General features: G+C 36.1%; 15 protein-coding genes across 15 annotated transcripts; 6 read left to right on the top strand and 9 right to left on the bottom strand.

The window, feature by feature from the left end:
- Positions 1 to 381: 381 nt before the first annotated feature.
- On the bottom strand, positions 382 to 1,857 carry TIM50 (protein translocase subunit TIM50; the record flags this gene model as incomplete). Its single annotated transcript, XM_003675529.1, has 1 exon — positions 382 to 1,857. The coding sequence occupies one exon, from the start codon at positions 1,855 to 1,857 to the stop codon at positions 382 to 384; it is 1,476 nt and encodes a 491-aa protein (XP_003675577.1).
- Positions 1,858 to 2,047: 190 nt separating this feature from the next.
- CWC27 (putative peptidylprolyl isomerase CWC27) lies at positions 2,048 to 2,947 on the top strand (the record flags this gene model as incomplete). The annotated part of the gene is made up of 1 exon (XM_003675528.1): positions 2,048 to 2,947. One exon carries the CDS (start codon positions 2,048 to 2,050, stop codon positions 2,945 to 2,947), a length of 900 nt encoding a protein of 299 aa, XP_003675576.1.
- Positions 2,948 to 3,002: 55 nt separating this feature from the next.
- VPS28 (ESCRT-I subunit protein VPS28) lies at positions 3,003 to 3,716 on the bottom strand (the record flags this gene model as incomplete). The annotated part of the gene is made up of 1 exon (XM_003675527.1): positions 3,003 to 3,716. The coding sequence occupies one exon, from the start codon at positions 3,714 to 3,716 to the stop codon at positions 3,003 to 3,005; it is 714 nt and encodes a 237-aa protein (XP_003675575.1).
- Positions 3,717 to 3,910: 194 nt separating this feature from the next.
- NCAS0C02180 (uncharacterized protein) lies at positions 3,911 to 4,561 on the bottom strand (the record flags this gene model as incomplete). The annotated part of the gene is made up of 1 exon (XM_003675526.1): positions 3,911 to 4,561. One exon carries the CDS (start codon positions 4,559 to 4,561, stop codon positions 3,911 to 3,913), a length of 651 nt encoding a protein of 216 aa, XP_003675574.1.
- Positions 4,562 to 4,775: 214 nt separating this feature from the next.
- Positions 4,776 to 6,140, bottom strand: RGL1 (Rgl1p; the record flags this gene model as incomplete). The annotated part of the gene is made up of 1 exon (XM_003675525.1): positions 4,776 to 6,140. The coding sequence occupies one exon, from the start codon at positions 6,138 to 6,140 to the stop codon at positions 4,776 to 4,778; it is 1,365 nt and encodes a 454-aa protein (XP_003675573.1).
- Positions 6,141 to 6,510: 370 nt separating this feature from the next.
- On the top strand, positions 6,511 to 6,720 carry NCAS0C02160 (uncharacterized protein; the record flags this gene model as incomplete). Its single annotated transcript, XM_003675524.1, has 1 exon — positions 6,511 to 6,720. The coding sequence occupies one exon, from the start codon at positions 6,511 to 6,513 to the stop codon at positions 6,718 to 6,720; it is 210 nt and encodes a 69-aa protein (XP_003675572.1).
- A 273-nt stretch (positions 6,721 to 6,993) lies between these two features.
- NCAS0C02150 (uncharacterized protein) lies at positions 6,994 to 7,776 on the top strand (the record flags this gene model as incomplete). Its single annotated transcript, XM_003675523.1, has 1 exon — positions 6,994 to 7,776. One exon carries the CDS (start codon positions 6,994 to 6,996, stop codon positions 7,774 to 7,776), a length of 783 nt encoding a protein of 260 aa, XP_003675571.1.
- Positions 7,777 to 8,761: 985 nt separating this feature from the next.
- Positions 8,762 to 9,922, top strand: BTS1 (farnesyltranstransferase; the record flags this gene model as incomplete). The annotated part of the gene is made up of 1 exon (XM_003675522.1): positions 8,762 to 9,922. One exon carries the CDS (start codon positions 8,762 to 8,764, stop codon positions 9,920 to 9,922), a length of 1,161 nt encoding a protein of 386 aa, XP_003675570.1.
- Positions 9,923 to 9,960: 38 nt separating this feature from the next.
- Positions 9,961 to 11,847, bottom strand: MUK1 (guanine nucleotide exchange factor MUK1; the record flags this gene model as incomplete). Its single annotated transcript, XM_003675521.1, has 1 exon — positions 9,961 to 11,847. One exon carries the CDS (start codon positions 11,845 to 11,847, stop codon positions 9,961 to 9,963), a length of 1,887 nt encoding a protein of 628 aa, XP_003675569.1.
- Positions 11,848 to 12,346: 499 nt separating this feature from the next.
- NCAS0C02120 (uncharacterized protein) lies at positions 12,347 to 12,856 on the top strand (the record flags this gene model as incomplete). Its single annotated transcript, XM_003675520.1, has 1 exon — positions 12,347 to 12,856. One exon carries the CDS (start codon positions 12,347 to 12,349, stop codon positions 12,854 to 12,856), a length of 510 nt encoding a protein of 169 aa, XP_003675568.1.
- Positions 12,857 to 12,915: 59 nt separating this feature from the next.
- Positions 12,916 to 14,400, bottom strand: UBP16 (putative ubiquitin-specific protease UBP16; the record flags this gene model as incomplete). Its single annotated transcript, XM_003675519.1, has 1 exon — positions 12,916 to 14,400. One exon carries the CDS (start codon positions 14,398 to 14,400, stop codon positions 12,916 to 12,918), a length of 1,485 nt encoding a protein of 494 aa, XP_003675567.1.
- Positions 14,401 to 14,724: 324 nt separating this feature from the next.
- Positions 14,725 to 17,001, bottom strand: YTA6 (putative AAA family ATPase YTA6; the record flags this gene model as incomplete). Its single annotated transcript, XM_003675518.1, has 1 exon — positions 14,725 to 17,001. One exon carries the CDS (start codon positions 16,999 to 17,001, stop codon positions 14,725 to 14,727), a length of 2,277 nt encoding a protein of 758 aa, XP_003675566.1.
- A 270-nt stretch (positions 17,002 to 17,271) lies between these two features.
- GCR1 (transcription regulator GCR1) lies at positions 17,272 to 20,700 on the bottom strand (the record flags this gene model as incomplete). Its single annotated transcript, XM_003675517.1, has 1 exon — positions 17,272 to 20,700. The coding sequence occupies one exon, from the start codon at positions 20,698 to 20,700 to the stop codon at positions 17,272 to 17,274; it is 3,429 nt and encodes a 1,142-aa protein (XP_003675565.1).
- A 2,154-nt stretch (positions 20,701 to 22,854) lies between these two features.
- GPI2 (phosphatidylinositol N-acetylglucosaminyltransferase) lies at positions 22,855 to 23,706 on the bottom strand (the record flags this gene model as incomplete). The annotated part of the gene is made up of 1 exon (XM_003675516.1): positions 22,855 to 23,706. One exon carries the CDS (start codon positions 23,704 to 23,706, stop codon positions 22,855 to 22,857), a length of 852 nt encoding a protein of 283 aa, XP_003675564.1.
- Positions 23,707 to 24,045: 339 nt separating this feature from the next.
- NCAS0C02070 (uncharacterized protein) lies at positions 24,046 to 24,825 on the top strand (the record flags this gene model as incomplete). Its single annotated transcript, XM_003675515.1, has 1 exon — positions 24,046 to 24,825. One exon carries the CDS (start codon positions 24,046 to 24,048, stop codon positions 24,823 to 24,825), a length of 780 nt encoding a protein of 259 aa, XP_003675563.1.
- Positions 24,826 to 24,947: the final 122 nt, after the last annotated feature.

The raw sequence follows: 24,947 nt of genomic DNA, 5'->3' as shown, positions 1-24,947 counted from the left end.
AAAAAGCCATCCCACGCTTTTCTTGCTCACCCCACACGAGAGGAAGGGACAAAAAATGACAACACAGACGGAACGGGCCAAAACGGGTCACACATGTGTCAGCAGCGCTCACGCCACGGAACTGGACTTAGCCGCCACCCCTCTTCCATGGAAGAGAAGAGCTCCTGTCATAATACGGTTTGACACGGATGGTTCCGTCGGACACGGAAAGGGAGAAGGTCCGTGTTGCTAGCAACTTGCTAACAGTGGTTAAGCCGACTCGGTTCGATGGCGAGAGAGACAAACTCCGAGTTTCGGTCCGCTTTATTAGCGTCAACGTTTATTATATAGGGTTATTTAACATATTTACAAAGACATACAATGAAGGGCCTGTTCTGTCTCTCATTGCTTTTGCTGCTCCTGCGCTTTCTCTTTCTTCTTTTGTTCGAAAAGTTCATCAATTTCCTTCTGCTTCTCTAATTGAGCTTGCATTTGCTCTTCTGGAGTAGGGATGTTACCCTCCACGTAGTCCTTCAAAGTGAATGTTTGACCACTCATTTGTTCCTGTTGGATCCTCATCTTTTCCTTCTCCTCTTCAATCAATTTCATGAAGCGAACATAATTCTTTTCACCTTCTTCACGAATTAGATCTAAGGGGAATTTGGAACCTTGTCCAGTTAAATTTGTAGCAACACCAAGAGCCTTTAATGCCCAATTACCATCTTGTTTCAATTTTTGATCCTTTTCAAATTTCTCCCTCAATTTAATAACACGATTATTAAATTCTTCAGGTAATTCATATTTATCATGGAAACTATTCAAAATTGGTTTAACATCTTCAGTTTGTTGTGTAGCTAAATATTCCAAAAATGGAATCAATCTTAACAATTCATCATCTGCCTTACCATCCCATGGTTTCACAGGAATGGCATTCTCTGGTTGCAATTTATAATTATTTGGCTCAGTATCAATAATCAAAACTTTATTCACATCTCTGTTCAATTTGGATAAATCCTTAATGTGAACACCGTCCTTGTAAACACAATGCTCTTTGAACAAATTGTATGAAATGAACGCATGAAGTGGATCCAATTTCTCTGCAATCTTTTCACCATACATCATATAATTCGATGAAAATAAAACAATTTCATAGTATTGAGACAAATAACCAAGGAAATAATCCACTCCCGGTCTCTTAGCGGTCCTCCAACCGTACTTTTGCGACCATTCGGAATGAACTAAAAAGTCTTCCAAAGTAATGACCAAAGTTAATGGTCTTTGGTATGGTGCCGGTGGTGGAGGTGGTAATAAATCAGGGAATGGAGGTTCTTGGAAATAAGTAAACATGGAATTGAAACGTGCTTTGAACCTTTGATACATTAATCCAGCACTGTACCCATTACCAATATCTTTCTTAATTTCCTCCGGTTCGGAAGCATCCCAATCTCTAGTCATGTATAATGCACCTCCAGCAAGACCGGAAAAGGAAAAGATATAGAACCAATTGGCATACTTCTCCCTCTTAATATCAGTGGAGGTCTTTCTACTCCTCTTCTTTCTCGTCTTGGCCTCACCACTTCCTTCTTCCTCCGCTTCACCTTCGTGACTACTACTTTCCTTCTCTTCACCAGTCCCATCTTTCTTAGCATTCATCTCATCCACATCCAACCCAGCCTTGGCAAGCAAATCATCAGTAAGGATAGACTTTGGACCCTCCTTCTTCTTCTTTGCATCCAGCATAGTGGACGAATAATGCAAATTTCTTTTCAACTCGTGTTGACTCACAGCGGATAACACTGCAGGAGCAGCCATCCTAACTAATGGTGACGACGATGCACGACAGAGTTGTCTAGCAATAGGTAGCAGCAGCATCGGCATGGTTCTGGTTCGCTTGGGTGCTTGCTTGCTTGTTCGTTCTTTAATGATTTATGGATTTGACTGATGGTTTGTAACGTTTGTTAGTTTTCGTCCGTCTGTTCGTCAAAGTAAAGTGGAAAAAAATGAATTGGAAAATGGAAACGGACTGGAAAAATGACTAAATAGTGAACAGCATTAGCAATATATTAACATGTCAAGCGCATTGGAACCACAGACTACTGCCAAATGCATCATCCATACGAATAAGGGTCTTTTGAATGTGGAATTATGGTGTAAGGAGGTCCCCAGGACATGCCATAATTTCCTGAAATTTTGCTCGCAAGGTACTTTGAAGGGTTTATCCTTTAAACAGATTTCAGAAAGGAATAAGTCTCTGATACTCTCTGTGCCATTGCCTGAGAAAAAGGAGGACGTTCCAAGGGAGTATAACTTAAGAATAAAGGTGTTCAAGGATGGGATTCTATGTTGGGATACTCAGAAACATCAATTGATTATTTCCACCTCGGATTGGGGGCAACAAACATTTAGCAATAGTATTAATATATTTGGGAAAGTTGTCGGGACATCCATTTATACGTTTAGAGATATTTTACATGGTGAATTGGATCCCGAGGATAAGAATGAATTCTTATATCCTGCCATTATTGAAAATGTAGAAGTTACGATACCATATTTTGATGATCTTCTTGTTGATGATAAGAAGCGTACACTCATTAATACTGATGGTGAAGAGGACAGGGATATTAAGAAGTTGAAACCTGCGGGGAAAATCAAAATAAGTTATGAGGATGAAGATGAGGACGACGATGATGATAATGAATTGCCAGCTTTCAAGATAAAACTGCCGCAATCGTTACAGGAACTACCTGAAAAGGTTGATCTAGACAAGAAGGATGATACTGATGCTGGTGGAAGTGTCTCGTCATCCTCTGCCGAAGAAGAAGAAGAAGAAAAGGAAATACAGGAGAATACTAACGCCAATGAAGATGAACCTGCTACAGACAGGGAACGCCAAACTTTGCAAATGTTAGCCCTTTTCCAATCTAACATCAAAAATAAAAATACAAAGATTCTAAGTCATGAATCATAGTCCATTCACACGTCTATATATATCTATATATATAAGTAAGTACGTAAACATGCATCTAACCCAATAGGGCGTAAAAACTTTTATATGCCAAATCTAAATCAAACAATAATTCTCTCACCTCATTATCAGTCAACAATTGATCCACTTGCATTTTATTTATCTTGACGATCCACTCTACCAATTTGGCCCTATGTTCAAAATTCACATTCGTCACTCTATTAACACTCAACAATAGTTCCGCCAACAATGGATGTAATTGATCTTTAGCCTTATAATTCAGTTTCAAAGCATCCATCACAGTAATGAAATTCCCCGTGGCCTCCGCCACATTCTTCCCATTAAACTTATTCTCACCTTGATTCTGGCCCTGTTCGTTATCAATTGCATGCTCCACAGTGACAGGTATGCCTCTTTCCAGTCTAGTAATGGCATTGGATGCCACGATATTAAACCTTTCCCTAAAATGTTTCAAATCATGGAATTGCGCCCTCACGTTCTCATTGTTCAAATATGTGTTGTATTGAGCCAGCAATTTGTTCACAGTGGCAGTATATTGTGAGTCAGTGATGGAATCTCTCAAGTAAGCTTTCTCAACGTGGTCCAAAGCGATGATGATTGAGTAGATTTCTGAGAGGGAGTCAATGGTTTCCTTGTCCTTCGATGTTGTGGTTTCTGGAGGGAAAAGCGGGAGTTCCTGGTACAGTTGTGGTGGAAATGGTCGTGTGCTGTTCGTGGTGCCGAAATGGTTTATGGGTGCCCTTGCTGACATGTCCAGAGAATGGTCGTTTGATGGTGATGGTATTAATTGAAAGTTCGTTGATTTGCGCGACGTGCGAACATTATATATATATATATATAACTTGACTTAATTTAAGGTAGAGTTAATATTACATTGTAGGTAAGATGAATAAAGTAAACAAAATATAGAGAGAAGTGAACCTTTCCCTTTATTTTCCAAGATGTCTAGCGATTATCCAAGGATCCATGAGGGCGGATCGCTCCTGCAAAAGTATCCCAATAATGTTCCCCAAAGTGTTTTTGATATTTTTGGAAAGAAGGTTTTGGTGGAATGAGGTGCTGATTGGAAGCAAGGGAGCAAGCTTTGGGGTAATGCTGATAAAACCAATAGTAAACATCACGGTACTCGATGTCTGTATGTGGATAAGTACTTTTGTAAAAATCAACTTCGTCTAATAGCAAAGGTAGAGTAACCCTTTTCACGTTATAGCAATATTCAAAATTTGCGACCTTACGATTGAGGATTACAATTAAGTGTGGTATATCAGTGGTTTCAATGATATATTTGATGTATTGTTGGAAGATGTCCCAGTTAATGGTGAAGTTGAGTTGAAAATCTTCAAAAAAATGAGCTAAGATCGTACGGTGGTCATTTGGAATCTTGGTACGGAGATGGTAGATTATTTGATAGTCACTAATTTGCATTGAACGAACGTCATCAACGAAGTGGTTGTAGTAAGAGGTAACAAGGGCTCTTCCGGAATTAGCGTATAATTGGGGGTAATCTTGAAATTCCTGTCTTTGTAGAAGCCGTAATAATAATGTATTAGTGTCCATATTCTTGGTTGGAACCAAGCCGTTTAATGAATTGGACATATCAAAGCAAATAGAAGTCTACCCAAATTAGTATTAAAATTTCCTACTTTAGTTAACTGTTTGAATGCAGAATATACAAGGGGAAGAAGCGTGAATACCAATTTTGAATGATTTTTTTTTTGCTTAGTTTAGTTGGATTATAGTCGGCATCAACATTCCCTTTTTCTCTCTCTTGTATATTTGCGCGTCACATTAATGTCTGACATTTAATTATTTATTCTATGAGAGGTACAGCTTCTTGAGCGTTTTCGTAGTGGATCACAGGTGGTAGCACAGGGTACTCCAAATTCCCTGAATGTGAGTTTTTCTTTATCGTTCCAAAATTATTATAGAACTTGGTGGCGAATTGTGCCGTCATCTTTTCGTTATTAATAATTTGATCTATATATTTAATCTTTGTTGGTGACCATGGTGAGACGTCTATCCTTTGAGTTAGTTGGAAATCCTTTGCGTTTGCCAGTTTAAACTTCATTTCTAGGGAGTGAGAGACGGAAAATAATTTCCCCCTTGTTGAGATAGAAGTATGGTATTGTAACGGTATGTCATTGGATTTATTCTGTAGTAGTTTTGTCCTTATTGGATATGAAGGTGATGCAGCTGCTGCGGCAGCAGACGAGGAGGAGGGTAACTTGAAAAGGAATGCCGGTTCTTGGCTGGTGGAAAGGAAGTTCTTAAACAATGGATCCTTTGTCGAGACCTTTATGTTAAATTTTAAGTTTATCCCATTCATTGATATGAGCTGATCTGTCAATTGGTTTGATGAAGTGGAAATAATATTTTCTCTTGGTTCTTCAAAAGTGGAACTTTTAGAATATACTTCCATGGTTTCCTTCAATTGGAAATGTATTGATTTCAACTTGTAGTTTTTCCTCTTATTCAATGGTAATGATGGATCACAATTTTGTTTAATGTCCAAATTCAATCTCAATAAATCATCATTACTGACACATGGATTTTCCAAAGAGTACGTCACGATAATTTTCTTATCTGGTGACAGGGATCGTTTATTAATCTTGGGAAACAGCGTAGCGGATGGGAGCATGACATACCTTTCCACGTTAATCAATTGCATGAATGACTTAATGGCGCCCTTGTTTCCGTAAGTGACGTTACATTCCAGAACGGTTACACATTTCCCGAATTGTTTATTATAATTTGTTTCCTTGATGTCATCGGGCAACGCAATAGTTAACGGGATATCAATTCCCACTAATTCTTTCTCCGTGGATGATATGAGAACGTTTTTCTTATAATGAGTAGATATTTTTTCAAATTTACTTGAAGATGAAGAAGCAGATGAGGATGATGAGGATGAGGACGTCGGGAGCGGTGGTTTAGAAATGAGAGATGATGCGGTGGATCCATGGAAGATGGATTCCACGGTCTTGAGGACGATCTCTATTTTCTCAATTGTGAAGCAATGTCCGTTATTGGATCTTATTTGCAATTGACATTCTATTCGGGGCAGTGTCTCTGGGAGACCCGGACATCCTCTGATGACTGAGTTGTAGCTTGGTTTGAGGGAGATGACAGGCCACGTGGTGTTGGTGTTGGAGCCAATGTGCAATTGTGGTGCCATAAGTGGTTTTGTTTGTTTGTTCCGTGTGGCTTGCCCTGTATAAACCAGCTAAATATCTCTATTACAAGACCTGAAAAATTGGCGATGTTTGTTTTCTCGAAGATTTGGTGGGCGTTTTCTTTCACGAGCCGCTGGCGTCTGTTTCCCCTAGCAACAGTCTCGTATTAGTAACGTTCTCTGTTCTGATTGGTCGGATCTGCGGTTGCTCGGGAGACGCTTTGTGCGTTTCTTTTTTCTTCTGGCTTGCTTTCTCGAGGAATCTGTTTCTTTCTTATATAATAAGGCTTTTGTTCGTATTGTCGATCTACCCCCCATCTACATCTGATTTCTCCTACAACAACAACCAACGACCCAATTACTCACTCACACAATGTCTGCCGTCCAAAGACTATTCCTGCAAAGAGCTTTAAACACAGCCTCTCACTCTCCAGCCACAAGAACAAGGATATCCAACATCTACATGGTCTATCTAGCAGCAGGTCTAACACTCCCATTCCTACTCCCCGCAGCAGAGACATCCAGTTTGAAGCACAGCAAGGGTAACGTCAAGGGAAGATTCAATCCAAGATACTTCTTCTGAATCACTCTCTCATCTCCATTACAAATATATTTATTCACTGCATTATTATTTATTATTTATTGACCCAGTATACTAGGTCCCCACCATAGCAACAACAACAACAACAACTTATTTATTTATATAGTTTAATAAAGACGAACTATCATTATTACCATACGACACACTCAACAATATGCGCGACTGAAATTTTTCACTTTAACTTTAAACGAAAAATTTCAACTCATCTCATCTCATCTCATCTCTTCTCGATACGACAACCCAAGACACCACAACATGCAACTTAGGAAAAGAAAGAGAGTGCAATATGCATCCCCCGTCAAGTCAGAGGACAATGCCTCGACTTCCACCCCCACTTCCGTCTCAAATGAACCGAAAAGAAGACAAAGACAAAAATTGCATACGGATAACAAATTGAATCCACCGGTCTCTATCCCTCCCATAAGAAGGAAAAGGAAGTATTCAACGAGACAAGAACCAGAACCAAGAGTGGTTGCTTTACAGCGACCTTGTTTCAAGTCCACTGTCATTTCCGAGCAACAGGAAGAGGTGAGTGCGCCATTGGATCCAAAGTCTCATCTCTCTTTATTAATGCAATCTTGGCAACAATTAAATGATGGTCTAGTGGGAAAACATGACGATACGTTGAGGAAGGTTTCCGCACATTTGAAACAATTTATAAATGCTAGATGGGATGTCACTCCTGAGGTACCACCAGTGGATATTCAACAGGATCTGAAATTGAAACTACTGACTTTGCATTCGTTGACTACAAACAATACGGGAGGCGGTAAGAACTTGTTAGGTGCTGTTGCAAGAATTCATGGTATTGATATTAGAGATATCAAAGATATCGAATCGTTATCCACCACTATAGTCGCTAATGAAATTAAATCCATATGTAGAAAATTGGATAAGCCATTGCAGAAGGAAAGAAACACTTTACTACCATGGCCTATAAAGCAACCGAAAAAGAAAAAGACAGAGGTACACGCGTCCATAGATGATAATGCCGCTAGTCTTCCGTTTGAGGATATTCCATTGTACAATATCAACTAAAGAAAATACATGGAGATTCTATACTCTATAGAAAATAAGCATAGGCAAAGGCTTATTATAAGACTTGCTGAAGAGAAAACAGTCATTAACGATAATTATGTGGGGGAGGAGGTATCCTTACAGGTATAATAAATCGAGCATACTCTAAAGAAGTATTATATGAATCAATGATTCAAACACATGTTGAATTAAAAGAATGGATTGGACAAGATAAAACAGTATGAAATTTTTGTAAGAGACAATGTTATAAACTTCAAGCAATCATAGAGGCTTTTGAAAAAGAAGACTATACCAGTGGCTTATATAGGGGTCAAGAAACCAAATTATTCAATGATCATCAAATTTCTGTTGCCATGTTCTGTAAAAACTCTACAAGTCAATTCATTCGAAAGGCAAAGAATATGACATTATACGTAAATGAAAATCACCATCTCGTTAAATGATAATGGCAAGATATGATCTTATTTAATTAATATTTATTGTAAACAAAATTTTGAATCAATTACTGTTTATTGTGGTTTTATACCAAAAGGTAGTGCTAATATTTTTATCCATTTTTGATTTTTAAAAATATGTAACGTTATTAATAAATCTGTAGTTTGATCAAGTGCGATTGTAAGTGCAACTATTCATGGCTGATAATAATAAATTCGTACATTCCAAATGAGAGTCCATCATGAGAAGGACATAGTATGGCATGTTAGGAACTGAGTTTTGGAGAAAACAAGATAGGGAGGTTCGGACATCATTTCTTGTGTTGCTGATGATAATTTAATTCACACTTTAGTTTTAAAATGGTGTGTGAACGGTATCTGCCAACGACAATCCCATCAACCAGGCAAATCTCAAGAGAAATAACTTTCCAGAAACTTTAAAGCCCAAGCTTATATTGTTTCAATTCCATGTAAATTTCCTAATTGGGAATCCTAACTGGTCTAACTGACAAATTTTCTCTTCGCGCCTGTCTTTCAATCTCGTTTTAGAAATGAAACACAATGCAATGAAGGCAGTGCAATGCACATGTACGTGTAATACAGCCTCATACAACCATCTCATTCAAACCTCCTTTAGGAAACTATATAAGCCTCACATACCACGCTGCATTTCTTTCTCTGACAATTTACCCACAAAACAAAACTACAACAACAAACTCCGCGAATCAATCATGGACTCTATAACAACAATAATAAACCAACCACCAAGTTGGTCCCCCACAAACGAACAAAAAATAGCAGAACCATATACTCATGTTACCAGGAACCAAGGGAAAAAGTTTCGTTCCGTGTTAATTCAAGCTTTCAATAAACTATATCGCATACCGGACCCGGAACTGGACATCGTCATTCAGATCATAGAAACTTTACATAATTCATCCCTAATAATAGACGACATTGAAGATGGATCAGCACTAAGGAGAGGACAACCGGCAGCTCATGTGTTGTACGGTGTTCCTATGAGTTTAAACACGGCTAATTATATGTATTTTAAAGCTATGGATTTGATTTGGAAATTACCCATTGACGCCACTATCATTATGGATTTGTTAAAGATTTTCAATGAAGAACTCGTTAATTTACATAGGGGACAGGGGTTAGATATCTATTGGAGAGACTCTTTAAAGAATTATAAATATGATGGATTACCCGATGAGGAAATGTACTTTAATATGGTTATGAATAAAACCGGTGGACTATTTAGATTGACAATAAGAATGATGGAAACGTTAAGCACAGTGAATTTCGGTCAATCAATGGTTCCATTGTGTAACCTACTGGGAATCATATACCAAGTGAGAGATGATTATCAAAATTTGATCAATGGAACGATGATTGCCAATAAGGGTTTCGCTGATGATATATCTGAAGGAAAGATGTCATTCCCAATAATACACGGTTTAAGATATGAAAGGGATAATAAGTTAGACCCTCTATTACTAAATATAATATTAAAGAAGACAGACGATATAGATATGAAGAACGTTGCTGTGGACTTCTTGAAATATAAGAGCCGATCACTGGATCATACAGAGAGTATAATCAAACAACTGGTAAAATTAATTAAAAATGGTGACTACATACCGAAACACAAAGATGAAAATGCGTTATCTCAAATAAATTATATAATAGATCATATATCCAATATATAGGGGAAATAAATATTTGTATGCGGTTTTTGAACTCCACTTCAATCAATTAATCTTTGATATATATCAAATATTTTCTTCAAATCAGACATCTTTAAATCATCAAAATTCATATCCTTATATGCCTTCCAATCATCTGGAATATCAGGGACATCAGGTATCGTTGGTAATTCAGAAGATGAAGAAATTTTAGAATGCAATGAAGTAGTGGAATGTGACACAGTTATGCTTTTCACCTCTTTCAATCCTTCCATGTTTTCATTATTTAATAAAGGATCGGGCTCCAACGTAGTTTCTCCATCTTCATCCACCTCGTCAACTACAATTGGTACTGGTGGTGTATAATATTTAATCTTCCCTATGACATTCTTCAATGAGGAATCAATGATCGTTCTAAATCTATCATATGAATTGGATCGAAGAACCTCTGAACGTGGTGATCCCAGGGTAGTTGCCATATAAGTGCCATCATTTATGGTCTTGTCACAATCCGAGGGAATTTTAGGTAAGGTAATCTTCTCACTAATTGGACATTCTAATAATTTTCTTTCCTCTGGTTTTAGTTTATTAATCAATTTATCTGAAAAATCATTGAATGTTAACCCTTCTACAAACATCAACGCAGCTTCCACATTAGTGAGAACAAATAATTCATTTTCGACAAGTTTCTTTTTGTATCTGAAAAGTTTAACAAATTCAGCATTTAGAAACGTTCTCTTTAACGAAAATTTAATGATGTAAAATATTAACAAGGATAAAAATTCATCATTAGACATTTCCTTAGAGTAAAATGCCATAGATTTATGAATCTTCAAAAGAATATCAATTTTTTCAAAGGGGGAGATAGAGTAAAGTAAAAATTGATCGAAAAGTTTTTCAATGGTATTCGATTCATCTTTATTCTCGTTGATCGTATCTTCATTAATATCTAAAAACTCAATAAGGTTTATTCTACCACCAGTAGATAGATCATTTAAAAAATTAATTTTTTCATTTAATTTCTTATCATATTCAATGAATTCAGGGGAATTTTTGAAAAGGTTAGACACTTTAAAAATTTGTCCATTAATGCTGTTAATTATAGGTTTATCATTATCATTGTTGTTATTCTTTATGGGAGATGGAACTGAAGTACCCACCTGTAGTATCTTCTTGAAGATATCTCTCTCACATAAAATCATAAATTTTTCAATTTTTAAATTATTCAATTCGTTAATCTTTAATTGCCTATTGATCTCTTCCTCTGATAGTAATTGATGATTAAAACTGGGATTCAAATTGGAAACTGAATCAGTACTAAATAATGATGACGATCTTCTTGGTCGTCTTGATGCTATGGTCACTGAATTTCCACTGTTACTTCTACTTCTAGAAAATATCCCACTTAACCCTGAACTTAAGGTCTCCTTTGCACTAAAAAATGTGTTCATATTAACATTATTGGCAGAATTATTGTTGCTATTATTAATGGTTGTTAAGTATTGGAATGATGATTTATCAAATTTGATATAGAATGATTGGAAAACAGAGGCCAGCTGAATGATGGATAATGGTTTCACGTATTTTGGTTGTTTCAAATCATCGATAAAAAAGGAAATTAATCTAGACAATTCCAAGGGTAATTCAGTGATATTAGTGACCTCGTTCGTTATTTCTTCCTGAGTTAACACAGTGGTCCCATCTTTTCTATTGAGAAGTTTTTCAAATTTATCTGGAGTGGAGACTTGAGAGGAAGAATTTTGACTCTCCTTAGAGCTGCTGTCTTCCACATCTTCTTCGCCAGTTGTTTCCGTCTCATCGATGTGTATTTCACGTTTCAAAGAGGATGAAAGGGAGGACAATGAGGATGATGATTTATACGATTCCTTTATTGATTGAGACGTATCAAATTTCGGATTCGAAATAGGAGGAGTATAGAGTTGTCTCATCGTAGTGTGTTTCTGGTACCAGTGATTTCCTTTGGTTAGGTTCCCGTCGACAGGTTCTAAATATCAATATATATATTCAGGTCAGCTCTATTCAGATCAAATTATATTATAAAATTTTGGCGACGCGTATAGGAAGCCTTCACTCTGCTAAAGATAGAAAGAACAGAGATGAGCCTCGTTCAAACAACAATGGACCCTTCCTCTCTTGATAACTATTAGAGCTGGTTACAGGTCTATATATGTCTTGCTTCGAGAATATGTACCATATAGTATCAGAGGCGGTAAACAGAGACATGTATCTCAGAAGCCCATTTGCGCCTAGCTGATGACATCCCGTATATAAAGAATAGTAATAAATTCATCTTACGGATCGATCACTCCACAAATGGTAACAACAAGACAAAAACTCAGCAGAGAACAAAAGAACGCACAAAACGTTCGCCGCATGCCCTGTATGTTTGATTGAAGCAGAACCTACTCCATCTACCATCACCCTATAATGAGTTTTTTCAAATTGAAGAGATGTCGAAGTAATGAAAGTCAGAATGCAAATTTGGATCTTAGCCATTATAAGCGGCAAAAACTGATAGAAGATCTAGGCAAATTGTCACTTGATGACCATCCGCTGACTTACGATGGTTATAATGACCCATCCACAAGTGGTACCAAAGAACTGACAAATTTGACAGTTCTACCAAATGCAGTAAAGTTTAAACCCTGGAAATCTCTGAAACGACAAATTCGTCACAATAAAGATGATAATGATGATGACAATGATGTTGACAATTCTAGTAGCATACTATTTACTAAATTTATTGAAATGGCAAAAATGGAATCCATGCAATTAGTGAAATGGTATGATCAGGAGAAATTAATATATTGGGTTTGGTGGAATTGGAACAACAAATTACTAGATTCATGTAATTCAATAGATTATGACGTCGACACTGATGTTGACATGGATCAAGATATAACTGACATGGATTTTGATATGGATGAGAATATATAATTGTATTTTAATATCTAATAATTAATATTTGATAAAGAATCAACTTTTTCTTTGGAACTTCAATGTATACGTTCATAATAAAGCATGTAAACATATTTCTTTTCATCAAGCACCCTTGAGACCTTACATTCCTTTACAGATGAATCTGAAATCCACCAGTAAGGATTCATCTTGACACTTTTGAGTAATTTCAATTTCTTCTTATCTTCCTTCAAATTTTGAAATCGTTCTTCGTTCTCCAGAGAGCAGCTGGTTGTTGATACAGTACTTTGAAGAGTGTTAAGTGTTATTATTGGAGAGCCGTTGATGATATTTCCTGTCACCTTCTCCAATAAAAGTGTTGGTTTGTGTCTATAACACTGATAGTGGCCTTGATAATGTGAGCCTGTGTGCTTTACAATTGATTTAAGTTTATATTTGACCGTTTCAAACCCTACACATTGGTGGTCCTTCAATATTTGTCTTGGTAACAAAATTTCTTCTTCAAACTCAACTTGACATGGATTCCTTGAATAGTTCATCCCATTGAAGACTGATCTTGATAAATGAATTAAAAAAATTTCAGGAAATTCAGCAAATGTGGACTTCCTAACAATAACCGACTTAATTTCACTTGTATTGCAGTAACCCTTGTTGTAGGAATTAATATAATGAGTTATGTGTTCAGGCAATTCTTCATTTATTAATAAGGTTGACAATTTTCCCTTCAAGAACTTCAAGATATTAAGTTCTGCATCGGTGCGTGAAACATTAGACTTTTCCTCTCTTTCATTCGTTAACATGGCTACTGTTTTACAATACATACAGGAATAATTCTCAATTGTTTCCATTTGTTCCCCATTCACCAAATCGGAAAGTTTGACTGATCCTTGTTGAGGTAATGTCAATTCATATATGTAGAAAGGCTGCTCATTAACATGGGAAGTGCGACCACATTGTAAACAAACTAAATGATTACCAACAATCCCCTTAAATGGAACCGTTAAGTCAGCATGGTCAAGTGTCAAATTTTCCTCATTCAATCTCTCTAGAATTAATTGTGTAAACTCATGAGCATCGTTTTGCTGACGGGAAATTTTCCCACCAAATATGGTTTCCAGTTGCTGAATAAACCGTTTCGACGAGACACTTTTAGGATCTGACCGTAATTGTTGTAATTCAAGCAACATTGTGGCTAATCCATTATGTAATGGTAGAGTTGACGCTGTCTTTTCATCTTCTAAAGTGGCGCTCAAATATGTTGTTAGTTTGTCTAATGGTACTAGAGCTTGAATGGATGAATTGATAAAGCAATCATTCCCTGGATTTACCAAACCAGTTGTAAATTTATCCAGTCTCTTTGGACCTTTCGATCCCTTTTCCAAACCTAACACAGACAGTAAATAATTAACTACAGTTGGCGAAATGACATAGAGTGACAACCCGAGTAGTGCTGTATATGTTATTTTACGCAAAAGTTGGCCCTTCCTCTGCAAAAAAAGTTCGAGCCATGTTCTGTTATAGTTTCCATCGACCAATGACGATAAATAAAGATTGTTCGGCATATTGAAGTAGTTTCAGTATTCAATCTTGGCTCGGGAGTGTATATATCGTATTTGTATCTTGCAATTAAATTACTCTTTTGAGGGCCTCCAATGAGAGTGCTTAATACATAAACTGAGTTAACGGATTTGCCTTGCATCGCTCCGCGTCAGATCTGCGCTCAAAAGAGGAAAACAATAGATGAGCTGAAAAACTTAAATAGACTCTATTATCTAATATAATCCATTCTTGGCAAAAACTACATACGTACGTATCTTGACTTACCGCTCAAAAATAAAGATAAAGTTGCATTTCTATCAATAACTTACATATTCTAGATATACAACTTACGAACCATTACTACCAAATTGAGCTGCCCATTGTTGGTAAGGCTTCAAAGAGTCATTGGATACACTTTTCTTACAAGTAAGCATTGCATTTTCAAAGTCACTTCTGGATATACCTCTAATTTTCTCAAAATCTATATCCATTAACTTATCTCCAAGTTCTCTTATGGGTTCCATGGCTGCTTCTTTTGCCAAACTTGTTATATCCGAACCGGAAAACCCAGCTGTTTCTTTAGAGATAGTTTCAAAATCAGTCTGCGTGAGTGTATTCTTTTGTCTAGCCATTAGCTTCTTCAGATGCTCAAGTCTCGTTTCGTATTCTGGTAAAGGAATGTATATTCTTCTAGAAAATCTCCTTCTGGCAGCGTCATCGATAGCCCAAGGTAGGTTAGTAGCGGCTAATAATAAAACTCTATTATCATTGTTTATATTTTCCTTTGTTGTAGCACTTGACAAAGATGACCATTGTATCAGAACTTCAGTCTTGATTCTTCTTGAAGACTCATTTTCATTTTCTGATCTGGCAGTTAAGAGTGAATCTATCTCATCTATGAAAATAATGGAGGGAGCTAACCTTTTAGACAAATAAAATAAAGCCTTAACCAATTTTTCTGATTCACCAAGATATTTAGATAATAGCGAAGAAGCACTAATGCTAAAAAACGTTGAGTTTGATTCCGTCGCAACAGCTTTAGCAATCAATGTCTTCCCTGTACCAGGTGGTCCAAATAGAAGTATACCTCTAACAGGTTCTCTTAACCCTTTAAACAAATCAGGCCTCAGAAATGGATACACCACAGTTTCTTTCAACGAATTTTTCGCACTATTCAACCCAGCAATATCATCCCAGTAAACTTTCTCGTCTAGTACTAGGATATCATTTACAATTTGTTCGCAAGCTGCTTTGTCAACTCCTTGAAGAGTTTCAAGGACGTGTTTCACTCTTTCTTCAGGAGAAATATCAATGGCTCCATCATTTAGCGTCTGATCATTTACTGGAAACGATTTTTTAGCAACCACAGGAGTTGATGGCAAAGAAGTTGTGGCTTTTGTCGTTTTCTTCTTATTGGTATTCTCATGTGTTGTCTTACTTCGAGCGACCCTCTCCTCTGGTTTATTGGTGTTAGACGATGATGTGGTTACAGTAAGATGTTGCAATCTCGCTCGTGAGGAAGTGATAGTCGGCCTGTTGTATTCATACCTTTTCTTTGGAAGTTGAGACGGTACATTCCTTGTTAGAGTATTATATCCAGAAATATCAGAAGAGGGTGAGTTTTTCCTTTGCGACTGGTTCCAGGCAATTAGTGCTGCTTTACTGACTTCAGACCTATGAATCGGGTGTGTACTGGTATCTGCAACCTCCATTATTGCCTTGGCATCAAATGATTTTCTACGTTTGGTATCCCGTTTTGTCACTGGGTTCTTTATAGCTGTTCTAGGTATATCCAAACTTTTTCTTGTAACAGTTTTAGGTCTTTCAATTGTAGATGTGGGTGGTGACCTTCTAATTCTCGTCCTTGACTTCGTATTGATGTTATGGGCTGTCTTACTATTTTGTATTCTTAAAGCCTCCATTTTCTTTTTCTTTGCTTCTTCTTCCTCCTCCTCTTGTTTTTTCCATCGTTCTTGTTCTTCTTTAAGCTTATGATTGATTTCAGCGTCAACGTGTTCTTTGACTTTTAACTCTATAAACTTCTCTCTTTGGGTCTCTAATTCCTTTTCATGACGTTGATGCTCTTCAAGGGTTTTTTCCTTTTGTTGTTTTCGGTCATTCTTAATCCTTTCGACCTCTCTAATTGCCTCATCTGATTCCAATGCTTTTCGAACCTTCTCCTTCTTACTTGCATTCCGCCAAAGGTTGGATATTTTTAACCCACTCTTATTAGGTAACCTTTTCGGCGATAATGAACGTTCTCCCTTACTTGCTATCTCTTCATATCTACTAAAAGTGGCATTCCGTGCACTTATGATATCTTGATTCAGTATTTGGAAATCCTCCACGTTTCTCTTACATGTCGGATATTCGTCCACAAGGTCCTTAATTCCCTCTTTTAATCCATAGAATTTAACAATCCTCTTCAATCCGTTGTCAATATAAACTGATAAGGTATCTAATGCCTTGTAAACTTTGTGTAATATTAGGGGATCGTTATAATATTTATCAGTCTCAATATTAACCAACAAATTTTGATACTGGTTTTTCGATATTGAATATAGTAATTCCAGAGATTGCAATATGGTCAAGTTCCGAGGTATTACGAACTTATCATGGGCCATTTTTAAATATTCATTGGTGCCTAATTTGCTCCTTTACGTTGGAATTTTGAATTTAATGAAGATCCTACTTGAATGTTAACTCCATTTTTTGGGTGCTTATAAACCGCGCACGAAAAAAAGGGAAAGCTAACTTGTCCTAAATGAACAATAGAGATTGAATAAAATCAAAGGCATTGTATTACAAAATTCGTTTAATAAATAAGATCTATAAATAATATGTAAACATGTAATAAAATTCGTTACGTCGTAAAAAATTAACAGTAGTTCTGTTTAGGTTACCGTTGGAGTTCCACCCTTGGATAGCACATTGGCAGTCTCGGGTTCAATATCAATTGAAAGATCATTAGATGATCTTGGAGTGGTCTTGTCTGGTGATGCATTAGTAGTAGTCACATTAGTTGATGTTGTAGTTATTGGATATATCTTTTCACGTGATTTATCAGAAGGAGGGGCCGATGTCAGTACTTTAATCGAGGATTTCTCAATAATGTCATCTTTTTTTTCAGCTTCTACGTCAATGGTTTCGTCTTTCTTCTTCTCATCTCCTACCACTGTTTCATGCTGTTTTTCGGTGCCTGTTTCCACTGAATCCTCACTCTTCTTCTGAGAGTTCGGTTCCGTACTGGCGCTCTTCTTTTTCTTTTTATTCTTTTTCTTCTTATCCTTCTCAGAGTTTGTCTCCGTAATCTCTTTCTTTAAGTTTAAAAGTGTAGCTGAAAGTTCGATTAATTGCTTGGTAGATTGTTGCGCCTCTGAAGATCGTGATGCTGCGTGCGATGAAGAAGATGATGTACTAATATGTTGTCTCTTACAATATTTCACTTTCTCATCTTCTGTCATATATCTCACGGACCACGTCTTAAAGTTTTCAAAGATTCCAATTTCTTTATTATTTTTGGTGAGATTTCTAAAATACAGTGATAAAGAGTTTAAAGTCAATCCATTGTTAATCCTAAACTTTTCCAAATCACTCACTATTATTTTTCTAATTTCTTCTCTTGACTGATCAGGTTTAAATCTTCCCAGTTTTATCCCTCTATCACATTCATTCTCAATATAATCCATAATAATTCTTCTCGTCGGGAAGAAATGGGAATCTTCACTAACTTTCCAACGTCTCCAACCAAATTTTTCAATTAGCTTTTTAATAGAAGGATTGCCATTAAGTCCAATAAACCATTCAGCATATAGGTCCCAAATTGTTTTATTTTCTCTAGAAAGCTTGTATTTAATATTCTCGTTTGGACCGTTTTTGTTACTCGCAACTGATTCTTTTGTTTCTTTATATTCTTCGCCCCTGTCCTCTCCACTCTTAAGATTGTCTTCTGGATTCCCTAGATTCAATGGTGGCGTTCTCTTTGATTTTGTACTAACTTTATTGAGAAACGTACCTAAATTGGCATATAATTGTGGCTGAACAGTATGATTCATTTTGTGTAGTTTGGGAAGGTTGGTAGATTTAGTAATTAGAGGTATGGATTTCAAAGGAGCCAATTTGATTGGCGAGTGAGTAGTATTGGAACCATCCCATTTCATTGTTGATGAAGCATTCGATTTGGATGAGAAGGTATTTATTTTTTTCTGTGTTGCTTTATTCTTATCAGTGTCCGTGACTACATCTGCTGTTGTCTTTGGTGATACCTCATCTAACGAAGAAGGTTGTTTGGATAAAGTTGACTCGATAGGTGTAAGTGGCATACTTGTGGTAGAATCATCATTCCTGTTTAAAGTAGGTCTAGTGCCTATATGAGGTTTCATTGGTATCGAGAATGAAACAGGCACTGGAACTGGTCCTGATAGATGCTCCTTTTCGGAAATCTTCGTGGAGCGTACACTATTGTCGTTATTGATAGGTTGGATTTGAACAGAACTTGATTCAGAAGTGGAGGATGAATTTGCTCTGTCTTCACGCCCACCGATAACGAAATTCACAGGCTTGGTAGAACCAGGTAAGGAAGCTAACGGAGATGCAGGTGTAGACATGGACTTGGTTTGGACAAGCTCAGGCCGCCTCTGAATGATTGCTTGTGATTTTGATTCAACCTGCTCTGTAATCTTGTTTAGTTTATCGTTATTGAAGTCACTTGATAATGCATTAGGTAATAGTGCCTCAAGAGCCGTTTGAGATGGCGTCAACTTATCAACATTAGCTTTCTTTTGACGTTTGGCGAACGGCGAATCAGATGTTGCGGGTGTAGGTGAGAAGGGACTTTTTACCTTAGTCGTTGGAATTGGTAAAGATGGAAATCTCCTTTTTTGTAGTGGAGAGTGTCGTTGCTGATGGATTAGCGGAGAAGGATAAGATGATTTCATTCCCATATTAGATGATGGTAAGACTTGTTCAGAAGCTGATATTGATGGGGAGGGTACTGCTGATGATGGATGTAGTGGGATATCCATAGGATTGGATTCAGGATTCGTCAAAGAACCCAATATTTTATTTATAGATTCTGCTTGATCATCTACATTTGTTATCATAATTCTATCTTTCTCAGGAACTCGAGTGTTATCTGACCTAGAAGTACTCGTATTATTATTTTGTAGGATTAGTTCTTGTTGCCCATGTAATATCTGGTCACACATGGCCGTAATCGATGATAGTTCCGATTTTAGTTGAGTAACTTGTTGACTTAATCTCACATTTTCTACCGTTAACTTTTTTGACAGTTCCAAAAACCTAGATTCTATTTCTTGTGGTATCTTATAGTCATTAGAAATGGGAATATTGTTGTTTTCGTTATTGATGCCATTCATAAACGACCGATTATCATTAATTCTCATAGAAGATGTAAGGACGTCATTTGTTGTAATATTAGTAGTACCAAATTGATCTATTGCCTTAAATTGATGATTTTGAAATAAATCTGGAATAAAATTGGCAATGAACGATAATATATTCGGCAGTAACAATGCATGATGATTTAAATATCTTAGATCTTGAATAACAATTCTTCCCATAAATTCGAATAATTCACAGAGCGAATGTAATTTATAATTAGTTCTATCAACAAGTAACATTTCTTGCCTCAAATACGGGAGCCAAGGGAAGACTATATCAATTAATTCTCTTGATGGTTCAAAAGATTCTGATCTCGCAATTTTAACATTTGAATTGATATTACTTAGATCTGGATTTTCACCGTATAATAATGGATTTGAGTCTAATGAGATATATTCTGGATCAAGTAATGGTATTGAAGAATAGTTATAGATACTAATTGGTGGGTTAGGGTGGCTCCATCGTATTATAAAATAGATCGCCAGCGCAAATAGTGGGCATTTTGAAATGTCAGAATCCCTTGAAACTGTATTAAAATATTCATAAGGTTGTACTGACGATCCTTCGTGTAATTTCCTTAACGTTAAGGAATCAGGATAAGTTTGATCTACAATTAGATCTATAAGTTTCAATGATGATAAGGAATTGAGGTCGACTTTAAAATATGTCTGAAGAATATATTGAGTGATAGTATAGAAGTTGGAAGTCGTGTTACTACTGTTGACTTTAGTCTGTTGTTCCTGTTGAGAGAGAAGATGTTGTAACTTGTTAGTAATTACGTTCCGCTTGTAAGGTGACAATGAAGAAGGAGATGGAGAGTAACTGAATGGAGCAGTAGCTGCCCTACCTCTTGTGTAACCTCTAGTGTTTTGGTTTAGAATTGTTGGGTCTGTCTGGGGAAATTGATTGAAAAAATTCATGGTAAACAAACAAAACTATTTCGAAAATATTTTCTTTTTAAGGTAATTTTGATAAAATATTAGTTGCTTTGGTTAAGGTTTAGTATTATTTTTATTATTTTAAAGTTACAAAGGGTGAACGGTTTACTCATATAATGTCATAATTTTTAGTTTTCTTTCTTGCAGATGCGGTATGGGAAATTAGTTGATCTAATGGATAGATTTTCTACTTTTCTTATTTTCTTAAGGTCCTATGTTGCAATTGAAGGTTACTGTTCCAGATTCCAGTTAGGTAATATGATTCTGATTACTGGCGCCCTTTGGATTTGTTATAAATTCGAATTAAGAAGTGTCACAATGAATTGTAAATAAAAACACAAAAATAAAAAAATTAAGGGTGCCTTCTCTATTGATGTTAGATATCCAAGGATAATGCCAAGCGAGGCTTCTTTATTTGATAATAGCCAATGACGTATTATTTTTACGTGCTGTTATTATCACATTTCAGGATCGCCATCATCATCAAAGTTCCACCTCAAATCCTACTATTGTCTGTACCATTGGTGTAAATATTCAATCATACCATACCATTTGACTTCTAACGTGTTAAACTTTATGACAGTTTGGAAACGATGTCAGCAGCTTCTTATTTCGGAGCACAATCGCAGTTTCTTTGCTTGTTGCAGTAGCTGATTGAAAGAGAAGAAGTTAGAATGAAAAATGAGAAGCTTGCAATGGAAAAACAAGAAGTTCAAATCTGAGAAAATGGAAGCCAAGGAGGTCTGGGTGTTACCCGACAAAAACCACTTCGTGAAATTTTGGCCTTACCAAATCTTTAAAGATAATTTTATGCGCCCTTCATAGCAATCTCTGGGGAAAACGAAATAATAGATGACAGTAAATATGGAAACGGACAGACTCTGAATTTGCATCTCTACTAAATAAAAAACATGTTTATAAGTTAGAATAACCAAGTAAATCCCGGAAACAGAAAAAGCATGAAGGAAAGAAAGAAGATGGAAGGAATTACCTGTAGTGTTATACTGTTATAAATAAATGTGTGAAAATAAAGGTCAAGTAAACGATATATTGGTTTACAGTTTACCACAAATAACTACGTACTATAATTGCTTTTTGTAAAGGTTGGCATCAATGTATCTTAACTTAAAATGAGAAGAGTGCCCTGTATATTCTTGAGTAGTAACAACAGTTTGTAAACAGTTATACATATTGAAGCGATTTGTTACAAGTAATGTAAAAATATTTATGGTTAACTTATTGAGTTGAATTATTTCAAAATGGATGTTGGAAACCTTATAACTTCTTTTATATTTTTCGACAACTGGCACCTGATCCGTCAATATAAAAATTCCAAAAGAAGTGGGATCATATTGGAAATTCGAGAATGCCTAGTATTAAAAAGGTAGACACCGAAAAAACACAAATAAAAACAAGAAATTCAAAAAATATCATCACTAGCTATTCTAATTCACTTGAGCCATTATCTGTATAACGATACCAACTGTAAACACTACTTTTATTTGTCCCGTAAATGGTATGCAAAAACAAAACTATTCTAAAAAAGATAATATCTTAATAGAGGGGCTGGGTAGGTCTGGAATATTGTTCCGTAACCATAATTTTAATCACCTCTTTCTTACATTCTGCTAATAGAATGGAAACTAATTATTTTCGAGGAAACTGCTTGGCTAAAATGAATAAACTTTTTCTTCCTTACTGACCACTGCAATAGGGTAGCTATTTCCTTGGTATTTCCCAATTTTGAGCGGGAAAATAAAAACTTGAATCTAATACTTGCAAAATTATCTCAAGTTGAAACCTTGAAACGTTTGCTAGACTAATTGGGTTTGGAAAATAAGTTTAAAGTTTCTGTTTGTATAATTTGTATTATTTAACTTTTGTTTAGGTAAAGTAAAATTGACGATTTCCTTCAATATGTTATTAAAAAATAAATATTAAATTGATATTAAGCATTTTACAAGTAAGGACTCTTGGGTTGCCTAAAATGTATTAATTTTTGTTCAACAAACTATTTGGCCGTATAAGAACTGTTATTGAGTAATAATACTTAAATGCTTCGAAAAATGAAAACATTATAAAAGATTTATTAGGATAAAATTATTACAATATCTTTTTCTCTAGGTTATACAATCATTACTCTAGGATAGGAATTTTAGGATCCCATATATCTAAAACTTCCACATCTGCACGATGATAATTTATTCGCCAATAAAGGAATAATCTTGGTAAAACTGTTATGTAGACCATGGATAATAAAAAGAATAACAACATATGGTACCAACCGAACGTTAGATTCAAGAATGTATAAACAATAAAATTGGAAGTTATGACGACAAAGATATTAGATCTTTCAATTAATTTCGGAAGTATAATATTCAATTCAATACAAATTGAAAGAAAGCAAAAAACTTCCGTGGTGGTTGATAATCTTGAAGCAAGGACACTAACGTTAGCAAATAAGACATTGGTCGATAAGTTGGAAGGTTTATCCTTCTGGGTTGATGAAGATACCACAAAAATATAAAGAATTGTCAACCAGAAAGACAACGTCCATATAGAATCTGATGCCGTGGTTTTTGAAAGAGATTTAAGCACTGGCGATAACGTTAACATCATGAACGTTATAATAATGGATGATTTCAAGTTTAGTTGGGTTGAGACTTGAGTTTTCTTACATTTAATAAGGAATATAATTGCAATAGTAAGGAAGGTCGTTAATGGCAATGGGTCCCGGTTATAGTAATAAATATAACTAAAACAGATGAAGATAAAAAAAGTGTTTAAAACAACGTAATAGAAATCAAGGAAATGTGATCGTATTTCTAAATAATCTTCAGAAGTTGCAATGGGCCTGGGTTCTTTCTTCTTTTTTTCTAGCTTCTCCAAAAATTTAATAAAATTAGGATCCGTGTAATTATCAGGATAGTCTTGCCTTTGCCATAGTAGACGTCTCCAAGTTGACTTCTTCCTATTTCTTAAAGTCATTTCTGCTTCTCTGATGCACAATTCTGGGCACGAGGAAACTACTCTAAAACAGCTTTGGTCGGTTGAAAAATGAACCAACTGAAAGAGATTGCAGTACAGTAAATTATGAGTTTTCGCAAAAGACAGCCCTTATTTCTTTTGGCATTCAATTATCTTTGGTTTCCCGTAGTAGTCGAATTCCTCGATCCTGTTTACGTGCCTGGATTTCAATATTTGAAAAATACGTTCATCGCAGTGAATTATTGATCGATTGTCCTTTTTAATGAATGTGACAAAAAAGTCGCCATTAAAAACTGAAATAAGATAGTAACCATAACTCTGGAAGGGCATAGGATTACAATGGAAGGAATATCTAAAATAACCTCAGTGAGGAGGCAAAAGACGTACGAAGATGACGATGACTATTACGATGATGATGGAGACAATCGGAGCATACGGGAGGTGCCTAGAACCATCCCAGCAAGCAATTTATACACAAAACAAAGAATAAATTCTATACAGAAGGTGAGATCAGCAAGTGTAGCTGAAAATCCATTTTTCAAACCAAGAAGTAATGCATTTAGTGAACCCAGTGATACAACCAGTAAACTCGATAATGTGTACAGTAATATCGACGACCTTGAAACGTATGATAGCTACGATCCAGGAAATATCCTTAAATCAGCCAGTGCCGTTTCAACTAGGTTCAATAGATCGAGGAAGAATATGAATAATTCTGTCAAATTAGTAACGAAACCTAATGTGGATAACCAAGACAAGTTATGGGCTGAGTTAGATGCCTTGGACGATGTAAAGAGGGTAGCTCGCACTGAGAATGTATACAATAGATTTTCAGAAGGTTTCAGGGAGAAAGTATTTAAAATCAGAGAATCACATGTTAAACTGATTCAAGTGTTAAGAGAGAAAAATGCCAAATTGGAAGAAAAACAACGTCGTGACGTTGCTGCAGCAGGCATAACGGCAGCAGGATCAATTTCCGACAGCAACAGTAGCCACCTCCATGGGAGTGCGTTGAGAGTTGCTGGAAGTATGCCAAGTTCTGCAGGTGCGACTGTAGATCCAGAAGAGGGCAAATATATACAGCAGTTAGTGGATACGATACGAGATATTCGTTCGTAGAATTATACCTTATTATCGTTGGTAGCTGATAAGCATATGCCTATTGGGAGAGCTATTTGCCCACGGTTGCCGTCCTCCTCCTCTTAGTGTCCACTAAATTTAATCCGCATGGCTACTATTTA

The sequence above is a fragment of the Naumovozyma castellii genome, chromosome 3 (genome assembly GCF_000237345.1).
Source record: "Naumovozyma castellii chromosome 3, complete genome".
Classification (NCBI taxonomy): domain Eukaryota; kingdom Fungi; phylum Ascomycota; class Saccharomycetes; order Saccharomycetales; family Saccharomycetaceae; genus Naumovozyma; species Naumovozyma castellii.
The sequence above is the reverse complement of the archived record's forward strand: the minus strand, read 5'-3'. Positions and strand labels throughout refer to the sequence as shown.